General features: G+C 48.0%; 1 protein-coding gene across 1 annotated transcript in view; it reads right to left on the bottom strand.

The window, feature by feature from the left end:
* The window catches only part of SEC14L5 (SEC14 like lipid binding 5), a 62,638-nt gene that overhangs the window by 21,559 nt on the left and 23,601 nt on the right, over window positions 1-17,478 (bottom strand). Inside the window, exons 3-7 of the mRNA XM_059716838.1 lie at window positions 13,143-13,292; window positions 12,881-13,012; window positions 9,554-9,682; window positions 8,364-8,580; window positions 4,410-4,522 (exon numbers count right to left, since the gene is read on the bottom strand). Coding sequence (XP_059572821.1) covers window positions 4,410-4,522; window positions 8,364-8,580; window positions 9,554-9,682; window positions 12,881-13,012; window positions 13,143-13,292 — 741 coding nt within the window. The remainder of the gene's footprint in view (window positions 1-4,409; window positions 4,523-8,363; window positions 8,581-9,553; window positions 9,683-12,880; window positions 13,013-13,142; window positions 13,293-17,478) is intronic.

Here is a 17,478-nt window from a genome sequence, read left to right as displayed (position 1 = left end):
GGAGGCAGCAGCAGCAAAAAAAGTCATGCATCTCAGACTGATTTGAGGCTGCAACAGAGACTGTTGCTAAAAACTGATATAGTAGAAGGAGGCTGAGTTAGTATTAACATTTCTATTCCACTGTCAATTGTACATCTGTACAGACTAGATATGGGAGGAAGCAGGGTTTTAAATCTCAAATGCATTTAGGAGAAGATATTCATGAAGACTTTTCCTCGTCACAGCAAATTTAAGAGTTGAATTTTTACAGAATGATTTGAACTCACAACTTCGACCACAGGAAGCCAGTAGCCATGGGACAAAGACAGCAGAGGAAAAGCAAAACCAACAACATTCAGGGAAGCCTCAGAGTCCCAGTAAAAGGTCATCTAAAGGCAACGGTCATTGCACAGATGTTGTAATATTTCCAAGGCCCTTATAAGGCCTCAGGTTGCAATGAGTTCATGCATCATTTTCTATGAGTCTGTGATCTATGATTAAGACACTACTTCCTACACAAGAGGAAAGTTAGTCACAGCAATGACCAGAAAGGATAGGTATGAGACAGAGTTACAGTCTTCGGTATAGTGATGCGCATGGAAGAATGATGCCTTACCTTTGGGTCAGATGCAGAGCTCCAAGGGGATTTAAGTTGCTCATACAATCAATTTTTAAGACCCAGTTAAAGGCATGAAGTTTTGAAACTAGGGACCATTTGGCACATGATTAAGGTAATTCCAACTGGAGTAATTCCCACGTGCTGGAAAACAAAACTTTCATTCTACCCTATAGTTCTAATTATTGGGGTAACAGCAGATGCATGACGAACAGAACCAAGGAGGTGATACTTCCCCTCTATCGGGCGCTGGTCAGACCGCAGTTGGAATACTGCGTGCAGTTTTGGGCACCACACTTCAAGAGGGATGTGGATAACCTGGAGAGGGTCCAGAGAAGGGCCACTCGTATGGTTAAGGGCTTGCAGGCCAAGCCCTATGAGGAGAGACTAGGGCACCTGGACCTCTTCAGCCTCCGCAAGAGAAGGTTGAGAGATGACCTTGTGGCTGCCTATAAATTCATCATGGGGGCGCAGAAGGGAATTGGTGAGGCTTTACTCACCAAGGCGCCCCTGGGGGTCACAAGAAATAATGGCCATAAACTAGCAGAGAGCAGATTTAGACTGGACATTAGGAAGTTCTTCACAGTTAGAGTGACCAAAATCTGGAATGGGCTCCCAAGGGAGGTGGTGCTCTCCCCTACCCTGGGGGTCTTCAAGAGCAGGTTAGATAGGCATCTGGCTGAGGTAATCTGAACCCAGCACTCTTTCCTGCCTATGCAGTGGGTCGGACTCGATGATCTATTGAGGTCCCTTCCGGCCTAACATCCTGCTTTAAACAGTAACAAAGGCCCATTTAGAGGTTTGGATAGGAATCTGCAGTGCTAATAGTTGCATTTATGAGTCTCCAGTTCCTCCTGCAAATAAATCCAGTGGTCTTCAAATTACAGCACACCTTATAACAACATCCACTGCCTTGAAAGGGGTAGGGAATAGATGGTAAAACTGGACCAGAAAAGAGTATTAATTAGCACAAAAATCTAAAGAGGCAAACCGCCAGAAACAGATGCCTGCAGTGATCTTTGGAAGACATGACACGGACATATTTACCCCTGGACTAAAAAAACCAGAACGTCACAGCAAGAAATCTGCCTGCTCAGGATGAACTTGAATGGCACAAGTCAAGCTTCTGCCTTCAAACCATCCTGACAAGCAAGCTGTTTTAAGAGAAGCAGACGGGAGAGCAATAAAAGGGACCTGAGATGAGATTTGAATTGCCAACATCACCCATCTGCTTGTCAAGGATCTCCCAGGAAATGGGGAATAAACAAAACTCATTAAAAGGGTGCAAGGCTACCTACAGCTGTCACTAATGCAGTTGCTTTCACCTACTGTCAGATCCAGCGCAGCTGAGCACAGCAAGCAGCTGCCAGCAAAAGCGCACACACACACAGAGCTTAGACCACCCCAAGAGGCAGCTCTTTCACACTGCTCGCATGCTCCAAATTTTACCTTTTCCGGCTTCCATTCCCCAGCCTCTGACTAAAGAGAAAAAACAAACAAACAAAGAACAAACATTTATATTGTGCTTTTCAACTCAAAACCTGGGCCCTGAGAGATTGAAAACATGGCTTCCAGACATATTTGAGTCAGGCTGGAAGTCCAACAGTTAGTACAATCGCCAGCATATAAGATAAAGGATTTCACATTGTTCTGCTGGATGGACTGCAGTTTCTATATCCCAAAGCACACCCATGTGTCTGAGGACCTGCCTACACTGCCGAAAATACTGTGCTTTTAACCTCGGGAGAATGCATGTGAACTCAGCCATCCTGAGGGGAAAGCATGACAAAGACCAGACATGTTAGCTACACTTTTAGGTAAATTCAGTGAGGCCAGCCACATGCACCTAAACTGGGGCTGACCTTGGCAAATTTCTCTCAGAAAAACTGAACTGCCTCATCTTTGTTGTGCTTTTCCTTTGGGATGGAGGATGCATGTTCGTTATGGGATTAAAAAAAACAAACAAACATAAAAACATGTGGCATTTTCAACCTGGCGCACACACCAATACCACTCTCTCTCTCTCCCTGCTTAGAGCACCATAAAGCAGCATGCAATAAATCTGGCTGTAGCACGGTTTGCAAATTCTCGTTTCTTTTGGAAAGGGAAGTACAATACTCCTAGCCAAATCCCCTTGCCTCTCAGAAGCACTTACCAACAAAATGAGTAACCTTTATCACGGGGAATTAATTTAATAGGCTCCCATCCCACATTGTGTAACTGATTTTGAGCAACCACCTACTCTGTTAGGGAGCAGCCACTTTTGGGACTCGCCAGATCCACAGTGGACAGGGTTTGCTCTGGATTTCTCTCTCCTATTTTCTGTTCTCTTGGCCAATCCCCTTCCACACAGCACTCACTCTAGCCAGCCCACCCAAGCACAGCTCCTGTCTCCCTTGCTCTATATCAGGCAATCTGAGGGTTGGACCCTACTCTGGGCTTTCAGGAAGGTTGGATCTTTTGGTTCCCCACCCACTCTCATAAGTGACACAAACAGGTCTGATGGAAAGTCTGCCCACAGGCTAAGAGAGCTGGACAGGAAGCTCTACTCAGAGCTCAGGAATTCTGCTCCTAAGCAGCCAACTCAAAGATGAACATTAAAGACTTCTTTCCCTACCCCACTCCCTGTCCCTTGGAAACAGAAACAGAGAACATTCATTTTCCGACCCTTTGGTTCCCGCTACCGGTAGAAGCCTGCAAACTCAGAACAGGACTAAGAGATATGAATCAGTCCCTCCCTCCGCTTGCATTTCACAGGGGTGAGCCAAGCTACTGATTTTGACTACACAAGGCTTTTGGTTTGTATGTTAGATCCAATCAGAAACTCAGAACTGCTAATTTCAAGCAGTCAGGTACATTTTCCCCACATGGTGACGCAAACAAGTTTTCACGCAGACATTTACAGAACAGCTGAAACTGGTGAAGCATGGTCCAGCCCTGGGTGGGAATCTCCATCCAGTAGGGTCAACTCTTGGATGTGTGTCTGGCTGGGGTGATGGAAAGAAGCCCAGGCAGCACGCCCTCACCAGGGTTGTAGAGCCCCTCAAGCTCCACTGGAGAAGTCTTGATAAAATTTGTAGGCAAACTCACCCCTGGTGCAATGCTGTTTTAATTAACAGAATGATGGTAGGGACATATTTGGCCCACAGTCTCTCCCCATCTTTGGGGCCAAACATTTCCCTACAAAGCGTTTGTGCTACAGCCTGGCTCCAGTGGCAGATCACATTCAGGAACTTCTGGATTCCCTTATTCAGGGCACTTGTAGGTTCAAGTGTCATTTATTCCCACAAAACAGGCAGGCAGACAGTCCCTACTCAAGTACATACAGCATTCTGCATCAGGTTTGAAATACAGGATTTTCACAAGAGACTTAGATAGGATGAGACCCAGCTCTTTTCAGAAGAAGCAGCTGACTACTGGCTTATAATACCTACCTTGTGTGATGGAGACAGCATGCACACAACTAACACTAACTGTAAGTAACACAGCAGATGTAGGTTATGTAGATGGGCCTCAAACAGCTATGTCTTACGCAAAATCAGTTCAATAGGACACACGTATCTAATTAGACTGACATGAAGGGCAATGCTTTGAGGTCATGCAGGCTCTACATCATAGTCCCAAAGTTCAGGCTAAAACTTATTAAAGTAACAACAGACTTTTAATAGCAGCATTTTGCCTACAATTATATTTTTGTGTGTGTGCGCACTGTGTGATTCAAGCAACTGGACCAGAGCACCACAGATGGCTCTGGAGTTTTCTGGAGACCTCTGTTGATGCCTCCAGATGAAAAGCTCTACCTCTGGCTTCTTACCTTTCCTTTGTGCGTTTCCTGCAGCCACTGACGCAGTCGGATCAAACAGCTTTCCTGCATTGGAGTCAGCTGTCCCAGGTACCGCTCAATGTAATCAGCATCCAGTTTGTCAGCTGGAGAGAAGGAAAACAGCAGTTCAAAAGAAGGTCACCTGGCAGAAAGGGAGGCCTTTGAGGATGTACCAGCTTTTCCATACACCAAGTTACTCAAAGTTCAAACTGAGAATATTGAAAGAAACCCTCACCCTCACCGCAATAGTCTATCTGCCATCTTGATTTGGAAAAGTGTGTCCAGAGGAGTGACTGGAAATACTGCAATTATAAGTAAGAGCCGGAGGCTCAGGCAGTAATTCTAGCTATTCTAGCCATCACAGTGGGGTCATTTATCCTGCATTCAGCAGTGACAATGACCATTTTAATTCCTAATCTTATCCCAAACCACAGGCAGGGGGAGAAAATATTGGTGGCGGGAGGGGGGGCTGACCGTGCATGCACACCTCTTCCCAAGGAGGCAAGTCTGTGGAGGGGAAGAGACAGGCACAGATCAAGGACCCCATAGTGAGTGAGGGAGGGAGTGGGACAGAGGCAGGTCATTGGATGACTGGAGCCCCGGGAGGCTTGTATAGGGGTACAGGGGAGCTCCCACCACTTTGTGCACCCCAAGGGACACGGGGGGGGGGGGGGGGGGAGGCATGTGCGCCCTGGATTTGAACGTAGGGCAGAGGTGGCCTGCCATTGTGGGCTGGGCTCTGCACCCCGCTGCCACTGCCTTGGGGCACCTGCTGCCCCTGTGCTGTGCTGCATCCCCTGCCAACCTGATGGCAGCAGGCACATGGCGTCATGCAGCTCCTACAGCAGCAGCAGCAAAGGCAGTGGGGCATGGAGTGCAACCCACAGTGGCAGCCCACCTCTGCCCCATACACAAATCCAGGGGGCATGTACCCCCCCCCCCCATGCCTCCTCCAGGGTGCACGCAGTGGCAGGAGCCCCCCACACCCATGGATGAGCCACCCAGGGCTCAAAAAGTCCCATGACCCGTCCTGGGGCCCTGTTCACCCCAGCCCCTGCCCCATTCCCTCTCTCACTGTGGAGGCCTCGATCTGCCCCACCCCCACATACCCCCCACTTCCCCTTCATAGACTGAGACTTGCCTGCCGTGCTAAGCAGTGATCCACAGGCCACTGTGAGTGTCTGCATCTGTGCTCCAGCCCCCACCAACCCCCCTGCTGCAGCCACCCAGAGCCCACACCCAGGCTGCCCTGCAGCCCTACCTGCTACCCCTTGTTGGGGGGGGGGGGGTGCTAAGCCCCGTTAGCCCCAGCCTTCCACTGCCAATGTTCCAAAGCTGTCGGGGTTCTGGCTGGCTGGGGTTTTAAAAGGACAGCTCTGGAGAGTCAGATGCCCAGCTCACAGTAGATTTCAATGAGATCTGGGAACCCAAGTCCCATGGACTCTTTAAAAAACTCCCACAACTGTTCTTACACAGAGTAGGCAATGGGCAGTTTAGAAGCTGATGAAATACTATTCCATAGATGGCACCAGGGGAAAAAGTGAACAACTTTAGAGGCTCCTTCATAATGTGCAAAGGATCTTTGCCATAAACATCTTGTATGACCAGGCAGCCCAAGGTCACTTCAGAGCACAGACAAAGGACAAGGGGGTTGCATCTGCCAGTGTTAGGAGACAGAGACAGATGTGTAGCTGGAGGCATGAGTGTGCAGAAGCTAGCAAATGGAACACTGTACCAACAGGGTAGCATCACAGGCATGCAGCTGTGCTAGAGGCATGTGAGGACAGAAGAGAAAGGAAAGAGGAGAGATGGAGAGGTGCCTCTCTTGGGCAAGCTCCACATCAGGCAGAATATTTCTGGCTCTGGATACAATAGACTACAGTACTGCAGAATGAGGACAATGCTGCTCCTCTCGTTACTGAAGAGCTTGATCTAAAAAAAAAAAAAAAAAGCCATAGCCCTGCAGCATTGAGAGGTGGCAGGCCATGGAGTACACCCACCAAGGGAAAGGAAGCAGGGAAGCTAGAAGCAACAGTTCAAGATTAGAGATGTGTGAAAAAAGGAAGCCAATATGAGGATACCCTTGTTGTTACGTCAGCTTTTCCACTCCTATAGCACCTTCTACCCAAAAGCCTCAAAGCCTTCCATCAATGTTAATTATGCCTTGTTTACCTGCTGGATAAGGAACAATATTTGACACATTTCACAGGTGAGTCAAACTCAGGTAACAAAAAAGCTCTGTAATAAAGGCCAAGCAGGAAAGGAAGAAGGAGTCCCAGTTCTGGCCTTGCTCTCTAGGCTCCTGGAAACAGCTTCAATCATGAGGAACAGGGATCCTGAATTAAAATGTGGTAGAACTCCTGCTACGGCACTGACACACTTGACTGTCTCACTTCCCTTGGCTCTCCCCATAGCTATCACTGTGGACAGGAGTGTCTCCTTACATCAGAATGAGACAGGTTCAAGAGTTAAGTGCCAGAAGCATCCATAGTTTCATAGCTGGTAGGGTTGGAAGGAACCTGAGCAGATCATCAAGTCTGACCCCCTGTCTGGGCAGGAAAGAGTACTGGGGTCAAACGACCCCGGCGAGGTGTTCATCCAGCCTCCTTTTAAAGACCCCCAGGGTAGGAGCCAGCACCACTTCTCTTGGAAGTTGGTTCCAGATCCTAGCCGCCCTGACAATGAAGTAGCGCCTCCTGATGTCTAGCCTGAATCTACCCTCTGCCAGCTTGTGACCATTATTTCTTGTCACTCCCGGTAGTGCTCAGGGGAACAGGGACTCCCCCAATGCCTGCTGGTCCCCTCTGACTAGTTTGTAAACAGCCACCAGATCCCCCCTCAGCCCTCTCTTGTGGAGGCTGAACAGGTTCAGGTCCCTGAGCCTTTCCTCGTAGGGCCTGCCTTGCTGCCCCCGATCATGCAGGTGGCCCTCCTCTGAACCCTCTCAATGCTGTCCACATCCCTCCTGAAGTGCGGCGCCCAGAACTGGACACAGTACTCCAACTGTGGTCTGATCAGTGCCGCATAGAGAGGGAGGATCACCTCCTTGGACCTGCTCAAGATGCATCTGTGGATGCATGACAAGGTGTAGTTGGCCTTCCTGACCGCGTCCCCACACTGGTCGGCCCATGTTCATTTTGGCATCAATAATGACTCCATGATCCTTTTCTGCCTCTGCACTGATGAGAAGGGAGTTCCCCAGCCTGTAGGTATGCTGCTGGTTCTTCCTCCCCAGGCGCAGTACCCTGCACTTGTCACTTGTCAGTGTTGAAACGCATCCTGTTCTCATCCGCCCACCCCTGTAACCTGTCCAGGTCCAATTGCAGCCTATTCCTCCCTTCTAGCATGCCCACTTCCTCCCACATCTTAGTGTCATCTGTGAATCCCAGCAAAAGTACCACATGCAGATAAAAAAAAAAGGTCTATAACATCTCTGGGGAAAAATGCAGATTTGGTAACACAAGCATTTCACAAGCTTGTCTTGCTCTCCATATTTTTTATACTAGGCCAAGGGGCTGGGGGCGGAGAAGGAATTCCTGAAAAAGTCAAAACATTTTGTTGTAATGTTTCAGATCAAAATGTTTTGATTTTAATTAAAAATGCCTTCTTGTTTCTAAATTTCCTTCAATGCTTTAAAAGCACAAAATCAAAAAGAAACACTGTATTGAGTGAAGCCAAGTCTTTTGTCAGTCACAAAACAAAAATCTGACATTTCATATTAGAAAATGTTGATTATCTGAAACTGCTGTGAACCTGTTACTTACACTGCTCTACCCAGGTCACCCAGGCTTATACTCCTGCCTGGGGAAGTTACATAGGTTTTAGACAAACCCCTTTCTGGGGTCGTTTGACCCCAGTACTTTTTCCTGCCATGGCAGGGGGTCAAGCTTGATGATCTGTTCAGGTCCCTTCCGACCCTACCAGCTATGAAACTATGAAACATACCATCAGGGCTGGCTGCCTCCGCCGGCAGACAGGAGCTGCAGGTCTGCTCTTTGGTAGTTCCATGAGCACAGGATTCCTCTGACGCAAGGTCAAGGTCACGTCCAACAGTCAGGGTCCTCTCCTCCTCCTTGCTCACGGGTGGAGGTGTCCATCGGGGAATGAATGTGATTCCCTGAGAAATCAGTTCCTTTAAATAATGCTCAATCACTTCTTTGCCCTGGAAGTATTAACAGAGAGAAATAGCAGAGAAATGAGTTCTGATATCTGGAGAAATCAGTTTTCCAGCTATAAATGAGAGGGGAATATACTTCCCTCAGTCCAAGGAAAAAGGGGCACATTTACATGTTTAATATCATTATGTAATACAACTGGAAGACAACAGAGGAGAAAGGAATCAACAACTATCTGTCAGGGCTTGTGAGGAAAACTTCTGTTGGCATATGAAATACTTTCCATAGAGAGAGGAAAAATGTTGCTAAATGAGGTGGCTTCCTGAGCTAAAAATAGATTTGAGCATAGAGTATTGTTTTGAGGCCATGGGATAGGACACCAGGCCTGCATAGACCAGACCCTCATTCTCCTGCAACCCTAATAAACTAAAATGGCCCTGAAGCCACCAGCCTGCCATAATCAAACAGGAGCCAAGATTTTAATGAAGCAAGGCTGATGATCACTCAGAGCCTGTCCTTCCCGTGTGTGAGGACAGGGCTCTGAGGAGCCCAGCACTCCTGTATCATCCACAACCCTCATCCAAAAATCATTCCATGCCAATCTCTATGTGGAGACATTCCAAGGAGCAGATTGCTTTGCCTGCTGGATGCTGACTTAACCTTTGCTGTGTCACACCAAGTGATTTCTGAGATTCAAGGCAGAGCGCAACGAAGCAGTGAGGGCACAACAACCTTTCCATTGCATCTATTTTACTGAGGAAGTGGAAATGCAGAGTGACTAGGTGACTTTTCCCACAGACTCATCTTGGACAAGTCTGCCCATGAACCTAGGCCTCATGACTGTCCCACCCCTTACTCTAACTGCCAGAAATGCTATTTCTCCTAACCCTTTACATCCACTGTCACAGCAACCTTGAAGCTCAATAGCCAGTTAACTTAAGGCCATTCCCCAACTCCAGTTCCAATGTGCTTTAGACATTTGGTCTGTATTTCACAGACCTAGGGGACCCCATCTCTCACCCGCTTGATGTTGGCAGTATACTGCTTCATCGCTATTTTCTCCACAGTGCTTTCAAAGCCAAAGAATGACTTGATGTCCAGGGATGCAGACTGTTCGAAGCATGTCCAGTCCTCATTCTCCGGGTGAACCTAAACCCAGTAACAGAGATGGGCACAGGGTGATATTACACAAAACAATCCTATCAAGGTTGCAGGCCTTAGCCAGGTTTTAACTTAGCTGTTCACTCTCCAAGGGTGAAGACCTGAGGGCTTCCAGAAAAATGCAGATGTCTAAACATTTATTGATCTTGTTACTACTGGCCACCAGGAAAAACAACCATCTTTCAAAGCAATATTCAATGTGAGACCAGCATAGTAACTCCACTATTAGAAACCCTGGGAGTACATTTATAGTTAATACAGGTTTCTCTCTTCACTCCCTTCACCAGCGGCCGCCAACTGGTTGATCTCGGAACCTCTTGGAGTCATTCTGAGGCTGTGGGGAGCTGAGCGTGCATGTGCATGCATGCACACTCCCCATCCCCAGCCTAGCAGATCAGTCTGTTTGGGGAGGGAAGGGGCAGGGGCCAGATCGAGGCCCACACAGTGCGGGACAGAGTACCACAGAGGCAGGAGCAAGGTGAGTGGGGCCCCAGTGGGTGGGTGGTAGGAGGATCGAGCCCGGGGCGGCTAGTCCAGGGGTGTGGGGGGTTCTCCTGCCACTGTGCGCACCCCGGCAGAGGCCCCATGGGGCACATGCTGCCCCCATCTGTGCATGGTGGAGGCAGAAGCCATTACAGGTTGGACTCTGTGCCCCGAGACCCGCTGCAGCCCGCCTGGGAGTGGCCCAACGCCACATGCGTCCAGCTGCCGGGCACGCACGGTACAAGGCTCAGCCCAGCAGTGGGATGCATGTGGAATCGAGCTGTTCACAAGCCAGCTGCAACGGGGCTCAGGGCACAAAGCCCAGTCTGCAATGGCAGCTGCCTCCACCGTGCAGACAGAGCTCTGTCAAGGAAAGAGACCCCCAGGGGAAAATACAAAGTAGCTGTTAAGAGAAAATCTTTATTTTTCCAAGGTGCCTTTGAGCACACTGTGGACCCTGAAAGATAAGAATAAACCTAGCTCCATTCACTCCTTGCCAGGATAGAGAAACTGACAAGAACAGGTACCAGGGTCATCTCGAGGATGCAATCCCCGGCTCCTGTTCTCCACTCAGTATCCCAGCTGCTGGTCTTTCTGTCAGAGCAAATCAGCAACAGGAAGAAACATACTGTGGTCAGAGACACTGTTGCAACCCGAATGCTGAACAAACAGTGTCACTGCTGGGCAGAACTAAGAACAACTTAATACAATCAGCAATGAAGACGGAGCACAGTGACAGGAATGGGAAAAAAAAAAAAAAATCAGATCTAGTTGTTTTAAAGATACACACTCCCCAATGGTTCCTAGTCTAGTGAAATTAAAGCTTTGGGAGCTTTGGAATTATTTGTTTTCCTAGAAGTAACAGCTGTTTACAGCTTCTGTGCTTTTTGAGGAGTTGTGCTCATGTAGAGGTGTCCACAGGGCAGGCAAGTAACATGATCAGGACTTTTGTTAAGGGAACACAGGGTAGTATCTACTGTAGCTGTTCCAGAAATAAAAGACGCTATTTTGATTGACAATCAAGTCCTAATGGCACAGGCTCATTTCACAGCAGATGCGTCATCAATGGGAGCACTCTGTTAAACAGTTAAGTGTCACAAGAGCTTTATCTAAACACTAGTGAACTGCCCATCAAGAATGGAGGGGGGGAGGAGAAAAGAGCGCCACCACCCTGCACTGCTGCCACATCCGGGGGGGCTTGCCCTGCCATCCCCTCCATCAGCACCCTGTGCTGCCCTAGCCCCCCTGCTCCATCCCCTCCGTCATGGCAGTGTTCCGCACTCTGATTGGTTGTTTCACTAACCAATTAGAGTACTCCAAGAGCATTACAGACAGATAGACTGACTAAGCCCTTTATTATGTAAGAACTAGGCAATTCCCCCCCCCAAAATGCTGCAGCAACCCAACTTCTTCCCCCACTCAGGCTCATTCCTCCTCCCTGCCTCCGCATTGGGCCCCGGCCCACTCCTCCCCTCCCCTCCCCCCATCCCCACCACCGCTGCCACAGCACACCCACTCCTCCCCCACCCACATTGGGCCCGCTCCTCCCCCTACAGCCATCCCACTGGCCCTACAGGTAGTGATGACATATGGGGAGAGGGGTGGGTCAAGGCCAGTGCACATGGCCTCACCATCCCCACCACTGCCAGTCATCAGCTCTGGTGGCCTCACCCCCCATCCCATCATCGCCACCTGCAGGAAGCAGGGCAGGGAGAAGTGAGGCCAGCAGCGCCCTCCTCCCATTCTGTCTGCTCCGTTGCCACCACCTTCAGGGCTGGCCTCGCTCCCCCACCGCCCCGCTCTGTCCCGTGTCCCCACCATCATGACAGCACTCCGTTGCACCACCACCTCCTGTCAGAATACTTATTTGCACTCTGATTGGCTGCTCCAGTCAGCCAATCAGAACGCGAATTAAGTGTTATGGACCGACAGACAGATGGATCAAGGCTTTTATAACATTAGAATTACAAACAGAAGAAAATCAGAGGGCAAAAAACACATGAGCTAAGGAAGCCAAAACTGCACTCATCTGGGAGCAAAGTGGGACCTCACCTGCCTGACCTGCCCGCCCATAAGTACAGGTCTCTCTTGCCAACCACGGTTTTGCCAACCACAGTTTGAGTATCCACACTTAACATTCTATATACCATTTTGGCTACCACGGTATACAGTTTTGAGTCACCACAGTTTTCAGTGGCTAAGCATCAGCCCGCCACCTGCCATTTTTCCCATAAGCCTTTTGTCTTGCCAACCACAGGAACTTTCAGGAACCTAGCCCCAGCAGTTGGTGAGGGAAACCTGTATTAGAGTTTCCTTCCACAACTTCTTCCTCCAGCCTAAGACCAAGCCCCAGTGCTGGTCAGCCACTCCTGCTGACTTCAGTCTCCACCTCAAACTGGAGAGAGCCAGAGAACGTTTTATGTCAAATCTGAACAGATCTCTGTTTCTCCCCTGCACTCTGTGACCTCATTCTGGGACCCTGAACCAAAATTTGAACGAAGCCACAATAGCTCCTCAGACCCCGGACACCACCCGTTATGAGGCCCAACAGGCCATCAAAATGGTGCCTGCAATCCAAGTCAAGAAACTTCCAAATCACACTGAATTATGTACAGCCCAGCTTACAGATGCTTCAGAGCAACCACTCCCTCTTATCACTGCAACGAACAAAAAGGAAGACTGTTTATGAGAAAGGTCTCTTACCGAGTAACTGCATGTCTCAAGAACAACAACACGATTGGCAAAGGTCTCATTGTGAGCTTCAATGAGGAGAGTTCGCTCCTTCCAGTTCACAGTGTTCTTCTGTATGAAAAAGACAAATTCTACACCAGCAATCTGAGGAGGAAGAAGACTTTAAGAGATGAGTGACCGAAGTCATCATAGCTGCAACCTTTAACGAGCCAAGCCTCTACTGAGGCACAGGCCCAGAAATTCTGAGATGTCACATGTGTCAGAACAGACTCGCCTTCTTCAGTAGCCGGGGGGCATCTACATTCAGTTTGCAGCTTCTTTCGATGATATGAATGGCTCCATCATCACTCCTGGATTCATGAAGGATCTCGCTACCCAGGAACACAGGGATCTCTGGGCAGGTGGGAAACCGTTTTTCATAAGCCTAGGTGAAACAAACACAGGGGGAAAAAGGCTCAGCCATAGACAGCTCAGGAAGGCCTGGAGTGGTTTGTCACAGAGCAGTTATAAACTGTTCCCCTACCTCCACAGTAGGAGTCCTTCCCTTATCTCTGAGAGAAGAGGAGTTAATGGAGAGGTATACTTACAGCACAGTGCACAACTGTAAAATCATCATCACTAAACCAGCCCCAGGCCAGGAAGCTGAAGATCAGTTTCAACAATTATCTCACTCCTTCCTGAAATAGGAGCATACCTTCCCCTTTGAATTAGCATTTCTTGTCAAAAGAGTGCTGGGGAAAAGAGCAAAAAACTTGACTGGATCCTCAGCTGTCAATCGTGTACCTTAGCACCTGCGCTACCCCAGCCCCCACTGCAAGCTCCTTGGAGAGTAAAGCTCTCCACAACTTACTGTGTCAGCTGTACTACTGTAAATAAACAATGATTACACGAACAGGCCCATGTACATGTAGTATATAGGGAGCCTATGACTACGGCAGGAGTCACTGCAGCAATCTGGCCTGGCAAAGAATCTTCTCATAGATCACTTTGGATTCCTTTGGCACTCTTCCCTCCGTGGCTAGCCTCAGAGGATACTCATGGGATTCTGGTTTCAGCAAATGCATGACTGACTGGGGGGACACTTGTTGCACACAGCATTTGTACTTTCAGCTGAACAATGGGAACTAGCCAACAACAGAGGAGATCTGCTCAATCAGCAACCTGTACAGTATGAAGTCTGCCAATTTAAGAGCAACTAAACTGTACTCCTCATCTGCAGACGAAGGTCTGCATGTCCACAGCCTCTATGTTTGAATTTCTGGCTGTAGATAGTTGTGTGTCCTAGTGCTAGGAATAGCACCTGCTCTTAAAATAGTTCGGGCTTCTAAGGACACATACCAACTCTGCTGCTTCTTGTGTCTGAATGGGATGGCAGCTTTTTCAGGTGATCATATTGCTCAGATATCCAGAGGAGGGAGCTGGAAGCGAGATTATCAAGTGCAGATATGGCCTTCATCAAAGCTTGGATATCCTTAACTCCCCTTTTGGGTTAGCACATTTGCCAAGCTACATTCCATCCTCTTTACCAGGTCACTTTTCCAACTCTCCCAAGGTCCACAACGCCTCCATTAGGGCCTTGTGTTTTAGACAAAATGCACTACATACTGATTGTCTCTATTCAACAGGACTCATAAGCCAAAGGAATTATTGCTCAAGCAGCTCAGCATGCTGCAAGATTTCAAGCGTCAACAGATATTGGTGTGTGCCCAACAACAACAAAGGTATCCACCTGCTAACAAACATGCTGCACTTTGCTCTAAGGTCACTCACACATCCCTGACTACCTACACTGCAGCCTGCCATTGCCAGAGGATTAATCTGTCATATGAAGGAGGAGGCTGGAATTAATATTTCCTACCTCTTCTACAATCCTCTGGGTACCAAATTCATGACCTTCACTCTCCCAAGGTCCCCAGCAGTATTTTCTTTCCATTAAAAAATGCATTCACACAAGCCATTCTTAGCTGCTAGATTCTTAGTATCTGGCCAGTAAAAGCTGCCAGCTAACCCTCAGGTCACTGGGATACGGTACTATTTCACATTCATCCTTATTTTTGTCTCGTACCACTTAACTAAACTTGCACTAAACATTCATCCAAAAGAACGAAAACTTATTCTAACTTAACCTCCCTCCCTCCCTAAGAGCTCAACCACAGGTAACAGCTACCATCACAGTGACTAGACAATGCAGTTGAGTACTGATGTGGACCAGAATTGTGTTGTTTGGGGTCTGAAATTTTTAAATATTGTCATAATACTATTAGGAACTTCTGCTATCACTACAGAGGTGTCAGGGGACTCTTCTTCCTCACCTATGCTATACAGTATGATCTGCTTGCTGAAGTCATACTCTGCCCTTCAAGCTCTTTGACACCTTGTTCTCCTAAGAGAAGAGAAGTGAAAAGTTCAACTATGTTTCAGCCGCTCTCCCCTCCCTCATACACATGCCCTGAAGATAAGGTAAAGTAGCAAGCATCCAAATCTACAGCTATAAAGCAGATGAACGAGGTCTGGAAGGGGGTGCGGGGAGAGCAAGAGAGAGCATGCATGTATGCACATGTTCACACACTAAAGGTCAAGCCAGCTGTAGACCTATAACTTAATTTCAGTCATAATTAAAAGTATTCAAGAATTTTTTGACAAAACTACTCTTCCACCAGAAAATGCCACTTTTGATGAAAAGATTTTTTTTCTCTGAAAAGTTTTAGTTTCAGCAAACTGTCTGGTCCAGAATGGTTTTGGAATCAAAAGGACACAATCTAGAATAGCCAATACCTCAGTGATCAGGGTACTCAGGAAGAAACAGGATCTTTTGCTCCTGCTAGTCTGTGAGCAATGAGAGTACTGAGGCCCACCCTGAAGCCCTTGTTCAGCAGCTACTCCAGTCACCAGCTGTTCAACAGGATCTTTTCCCTAAGGAGTAGCCAATGGTCTCCTCAGCACTGAAACCACATAGCAAGTTTAAAAAACCCCCACAATCCTTCAGAACATAGGATCCCTGGGCTCGGCCTTTGGACTGAGGAAGAATAGCAGCTGGTGCTCAACATCTGCTTCACTTGCTTCTTTCCTGATACCTGTCCCTGGTCGGAGAGGGGACAGGTTTCTTGATAAGCTGTTACTCATACCAGGAATTAAAAGCTCAGAAACAACAGCTGGTAACACCATGCAGTCACTTATCAATCACCGCAGCAGAGAGTTAAATTCAGCACAAGTGGGCAGAAGGCTGTTAGGATAAGTAATAAACTCTAGAGGATATGTATAGGCAAATGCCCCTAGGGACCTAGCAAAGGCCACCACAGCAAAGCAGCCAGGGTGGCTACATTACCTCATTTCATTTCAAAGCAGGCCCACTGTGCTTCCCTGAGGTACCCCCTAATGCAGTTCTTTGACAGCGGAGACATGCCCCAAGATTACATGTCCCATCATATCTCCTGAACAGGCTTTGCTTTCCTGTTTGAGGAAGAGTTCCTCTTCTGTATGCCAATGTTAAGCTCTCTGCTAATCTTCTTTACACACCAATAGCAACTCTAAAAATGCAGCTGGTTGGAGCTGCTTGCTGATCACATGGAGGTATGGAGAGCTACAACAGTGCTTTGATTTCACTGATTAAAATCATATCAGTGACCACCCTGGACCATTTTCCCCCTCCCCTGTTTCATCACTGGGGAGAGGTAGGGTGCAGGCTGACCTCACACCTGGCAACTGGGTATCAACTTACTTTGCCTCCAAGTGGTAGTAATCAATCTCAAAAGGAGAAAAGAGAAAGCCTTAAAGGCTAACAGTTAGGTGCCAAATCCTTCCTCTAAATAAATAGTTTCATAGTTGGTAGGGTCAGAAGGGACCTGAGCAGATTATCAAGTCTGACCCCCCAAATCACTGCACAGAGTTGAAGATAAAGAGCCCAGCCTCACTCAACCTGCAGGGGATTCAGAGTGAGCAAACAAAGTAGGAGAACAAGCTCATATACCCACATTTGCCTTTCCAGCTGTTGGCTACAGTAGTTTTTCACTGACTACAGAAGGTAGCATTATTTTCAAGGAATATGGCCCAAGGAGTCATGGCCCAGATTTTCTCTAGTACAGTGCTTGCCAAATTTCTTTCAGGCCCATCAAAGTGATTCAAGTCATGCAATCATGAATCAAATGCAAATAGCCATGAATGATTTGGTGAACACAGCCCTCTCCTTCGAGTGCCCTCCCTGGGATAAATATTCACTGAGCAGTACAGTGCCAGCTAACGCTCTGTTCACCTTCCACTTTCGTCTCCTCAAAGTCCTCCAGCCAGAACATGCCAGCACTACACCAGGCTCCGTGTGAAACTGTGGAAATGCCTCTCCCCACTACAAGCACTTCCCAGTGCTGACTTACCACCCCATCAGGCAGGAGAAAATTTCTGAGCACCTGTTATGAACAACTGCAGTAAGCTTTCCAAGCAACTCAAAACACTCAGCATGTGGGTAGCTCCCCATCCCAGTCAACACAAAGATCTTTCTTTACACCACAAATAAGTCCTTATCCTTTACCAATCTCTCTACATTTCTAACAGCTACCTCATAAGGGTTACTCACTGAGGTCTACTCTATAGCCTTCTATTCACTGGAATTTTTAACC

The sequence above is a fragment of the Alligator mississippiensis genome, chromosome 13, assembly GCF_030867095.1.
Source record: "Alligator mississippiensis isolate rAllMis1 chromosome 13, rAllMis1, whole genome shotgun sequence".
NCBI classification, from domain to species: Eukaryota; Metazoa; Chordata; order Crocodylia; family Alligatoridae; genus Alligator; species Alligator mississippiensis.
Note: the sequence above shows the minus strand (reverse complement) of the source record. Positions and strands in the feature narration are given on the sequence as shown.